The following is a 4,008-nucleotide window of genomic DNA, read 5'->3' as shown; positions in this document are numbered from 1 at the left end:
TTTGAATATAAAATTTTAAAAATTTAAAAATAAAATGAGGAGGGAATAAAAACAATCAAATAATGCCCCCCAAAAATAAATTACACAGAAGGAAGCAATGGAAAAAATGGAAAACTAAAAATATATATATAGAAAATGAATATCAAAATAGCAGAAGTAACTGTCCATATCAGTAATTACTTTAAATTTCAATGAACTAGGCTCTCCAATTAAAAGGCAAAGACTGGCAAAACACATTTTTTGAAATATCATTCAATTCCATGTTGTCTATAAGAAACTCTCTTAGATCTGAAACCACAAGTAGATGGAAAATAAAAAGATGGAAAAAGGAAGCTCCACACAAACATAGCCAAAAAAGAGTAGAGGTGGAAATATTAATATAAGAAAAAATATATAGTTTAAAGTACTATATTACATTATATGTTACAAGGGACTAATTATACTTATGTTGAGAAAATTGTCAATTCATCAAGCAGCTATAACAATTTTAATCATACATATATTAAACATAGCCCCAAATTATGTGAAGCAAACTTTGATAAAATTGAACTGAAAAGAGACAGTTCTGTGATAATGGTTGAAGACTTAGTATTTCACTCTCAAAAACTGATAGAACGTCTAGATAGAACATCAATTAGAAAATAGAGGGTATCAACAATATTATAACCCAACTTTGTATACTAGACATATATAGAACATTCTACCCAGCAACAGAAGACACACATTCTCCTCAAGTGTACATGGAGAATTCCCCAGGATACACCATATGTTAGACTAAAAATTGTCTCAATAAATTTCAAATATTGAAATAATATCGTATCTTCTTTGACCAAAATAGAATGAAACTAGATATTAATGATAGGAAGAGAATGGAAAATTCAAAAATATGTGGAAATTAAACAGCACACTCTTAAAAAACAAATGGACTAAAGAATAAATTAAAGATAAATTAGAAAAAATCTTGAGACAAATGAAAATGAAAATGTAATATACCAAAATATGGGATGCCAGGAAACTAATGCTCAGACAGAAATTTACAGCCTATTCTGAAAGGAAGGAAAGAACTCAAAATGATCACCTAACTTTATACTTTAAAGAAAAAGAGAAAACTAAACCAAAAGCTAGAAGAATGAAAAAAGCAAAGATTAGAGTGAAGATAAAGAGATCAAAAAACAGTAAATAAAACTGACCAAACCAAAAGTCTTTTCTTTAAAGATAAACAAAATTGAACAAGCTTAAGCTAGAATGGTAAACAAAAAGAGAGAAGTCAATAAAATAACTAAAATCAGAAATGAAAGTAGGGATATTACTACAGACTGTACAGAAATAAAAATGAGTATAAGAGAATACCATGAAATGATGCTGAAGCTCCAATACTTTGGTCACTTGATGTGAAGAGCCAACTCATTGGAAAAGACCCTAATGCTAGGAAAGATTGAGGGCAGGAGGTGAAGAGGGTGATAGAGGATGAGATGGTTGGATGGCATCATTGATTCAATGGACATGAATCTGAGCAAACTCAGGGACATAGTGAAGGACAGGGAAGACTGGCGTGCTGCAGTCCATGGGGTCACAAAGAGTCAGACACAACTGAGCAACTGAACAACAACCTCACACTAGGAAGAGTAACTTCTTTTTATGGATTGTTTTTTCCTCTGCAATCCTTAGAGTTCTTTTGCCACTTCAGTTCTCAAATATCTGGTTAACGACTCTTTACACTACACTTTTTCTACTAAAGTAACTGATAAAGTTTTTATTCCTGGCTGTACCCTGACTGATATGTAAGTTATTAAACAATGGCTCGAATTCTGTCTTTATTTCTGTTCTAATCTCCACTTTCCAAAACAGATATAGTTTTACTTTTGCAGAACTTTTAAGTACAGAAATAATCACAGTTGCCACAGCAAATTTGGCACCTGAATAGTGCTTTTAAAAAGGTTTTCATACATATATCCTTTTTGATGTCTTCTTCTTGCCTTCATTCAATAAGGTTTATTAAGCAATTACTACCTATGAGGCACAGAACCAGGTACTGGAAATATATAAATAATTTATTAGCAGTTAGGGATATATTTGTATTTTTTATTTAAGTATAGTTTGTTTACAATGTTTTGCCAATCTCTGCTATACAGCAGAGTGACTCAGTTTTACACATATATATATTCTTTTTTAAATGTTCTTTTCCATTATGGTTTATCCCAGGAGATTGGATATAGTTCCCTGTGCTACACAGTAGGAGGACTTTGTTGCTTATCCATTCTAAAGGAAGTAGTTTTCACGTACCAACCCCAAACTCCCATTCCACACCTCTCCCTCCCCCACATCCCTTAGACTAAGAACCATCCAATAAAGAATCATAGAGACTCAATTTCTCCCATCTAGAAAGTTTTTATTTAAAGTATTTATATTTATTAAGTGAAATAATCAACTAAGTAATATAGATGATACATAAATGAAAAAAGACTGTGCCCAGGACATAGCAAGCACTCAATAAAACACAATTATAACCAAGAAGAATTAAAACTAGAATGAATTTCCTTCAAAGACTTCATAAATGATCAATAATGATAATAATAACAATGCATTGCTTCCTCGTGGTGCTTTAGATTTACATATAGTTATCCCAACAAAATCCCTGTGAGGTAGGGCTGTGTCATGATTCTCATTTATTGATGAGGAAACAGTCACTCACAAAGCGTGAATGACTCACCAACCATTCAAACAGGAGGTGGCAGCACCAGGCTCCAGATGCCCTGGTGCTCAGTGCCAGTTGCCGACCCTACAGTGATCCAGCCCCTTCTTCATGGCGCCCATCACTTCCCGATTTCTCAAGCTATAAATGAGAGGGTTGAGCATAGGTGTGAGGACTGTGTAGAAGAGAGAGACCACCTTGTCATGGCTTGCGGCCCGGTAGCGCCTAGGCCTAAGGTAGATGAACATGGCTGCCCCATAGAAGAGGGACACAGCAGTAAGGTGGGAAGAACAGGTGGCCAGAGCCTTTTTACGAGCATGAGCAGAGTGCATATGGAGCACAGCCCCCAAAATTCGAGCATAGGAAGCCACAATGATGGAGAAGGGCAGAAGCAGCATGAAGACACAGCAAGCAAAAAGCAGGGAATCAAAAATGGATGTGTCTACACAGGCCAGTTTCAATAAAGCTGGAACCTCACAGAAGAAATGATTCACATTCCTTGAGCCACAGTAGGGTAAGCTTATGGCTCCCACCATTTGTATCATTCCATCTATTATCCCAAAAGTCCATGAACTCACAGCAACCTGGAGACAGACCCTCTGGCTCATGAAGATGGGATAGTGAAGTGGGTGGCTAATGGCCACATAGCGGTCATAAGCCATGAGTCCCAGCAAGAGCCCTTCAGATCCCACGAGAGAGACAAAAAATCCAATTTGTATGGCACAACCCACAAAGGAGATGAACTTCCTGCCAGACAGGAAGTTGGCCGCCATCTTGGGCACAATGTCACAGACCAACAGGAGGTCCATGAGGGAGAGCTGGCTGAGGAAGAAGTACATGGGTGTATGAAGTCGAGGATCCATGTAGATGAGGCAGATGAGGAGGACATTCCCAGAGGGCCACTATGAAGACCATCATAACCACAGAGAATAGGGCAAAATCAGCCTGGCTATGAGAAAAGATGCCCAAGAGAATGAAGCCATCTATGGATGATTGGTTCAACCATATCCCCATGGTTCAGCTGTTCTCAGGCACCTGAAAACATGGACAGAGAAATTCTGAGATTGAGAGACATGTCTTTACTTATCTCTGAATTATTCTTCTTCAGTCATCTGTATCTTTTGCAATTCATTAGAGCACAACAGTACATGCTTAGGGATATCTAAGAGGATAGGAGCGTTCCAGGTGGCACAGTGGTAAAGAACCCGCCTGCCAATGCCAGAGATGTAAGAGACATGGGTTTGATCTCTGGGTTGGGCAGATCCCCTAGAGAAGGGCATGGTAACCCACTCCAATATTCTTGCCTGGAGAATCCC

At 37.4% G+C, this 4,008-nt stretch overlaps 1 protein-coding gene across 1 annotated transcript; it reads right to left on the bottom strand.

Moving 5' to 3' along the window:
* Nucleotides 1-2,760: 2,760 nt before the first annotated feature.
* On the bottom strand, nucleotides 2,761-3,706 carry LOC120863815 (olfactory receptor 56-like). Its single transcript, XM_040240382.1, is given in 2 exon segments — nucleotides 2,761-3,586; nucleotides 3,588-3,706. Coding segments are annotated over 2 exon segments (945 nt in total).
* Nucleotides 3,707-4,008: the final 302 nt, after the last annotated feature.

Source organism: Oryx dammah, unplaced genomic scaffold (genome assembly GCF_014754425.2).
Source record: "Oryx dammah isolate SB20612 unplaced genomic scaffold, SCBI_Odam_1.1 HiC_scaffold_5, whole genome shotgun sequence".
Taxonomy (NCBI): Eukaryota; Metazoa; Chordata; class Mammalia; order Artiodactyla; family Bovidae; genus Oryx; species Oryx dammah.
The sequence above is the reverse complement of the archived record's forward strand: the minus strand, read 5'-3'. Positions and strand labels throughout refer to the sequence as shown.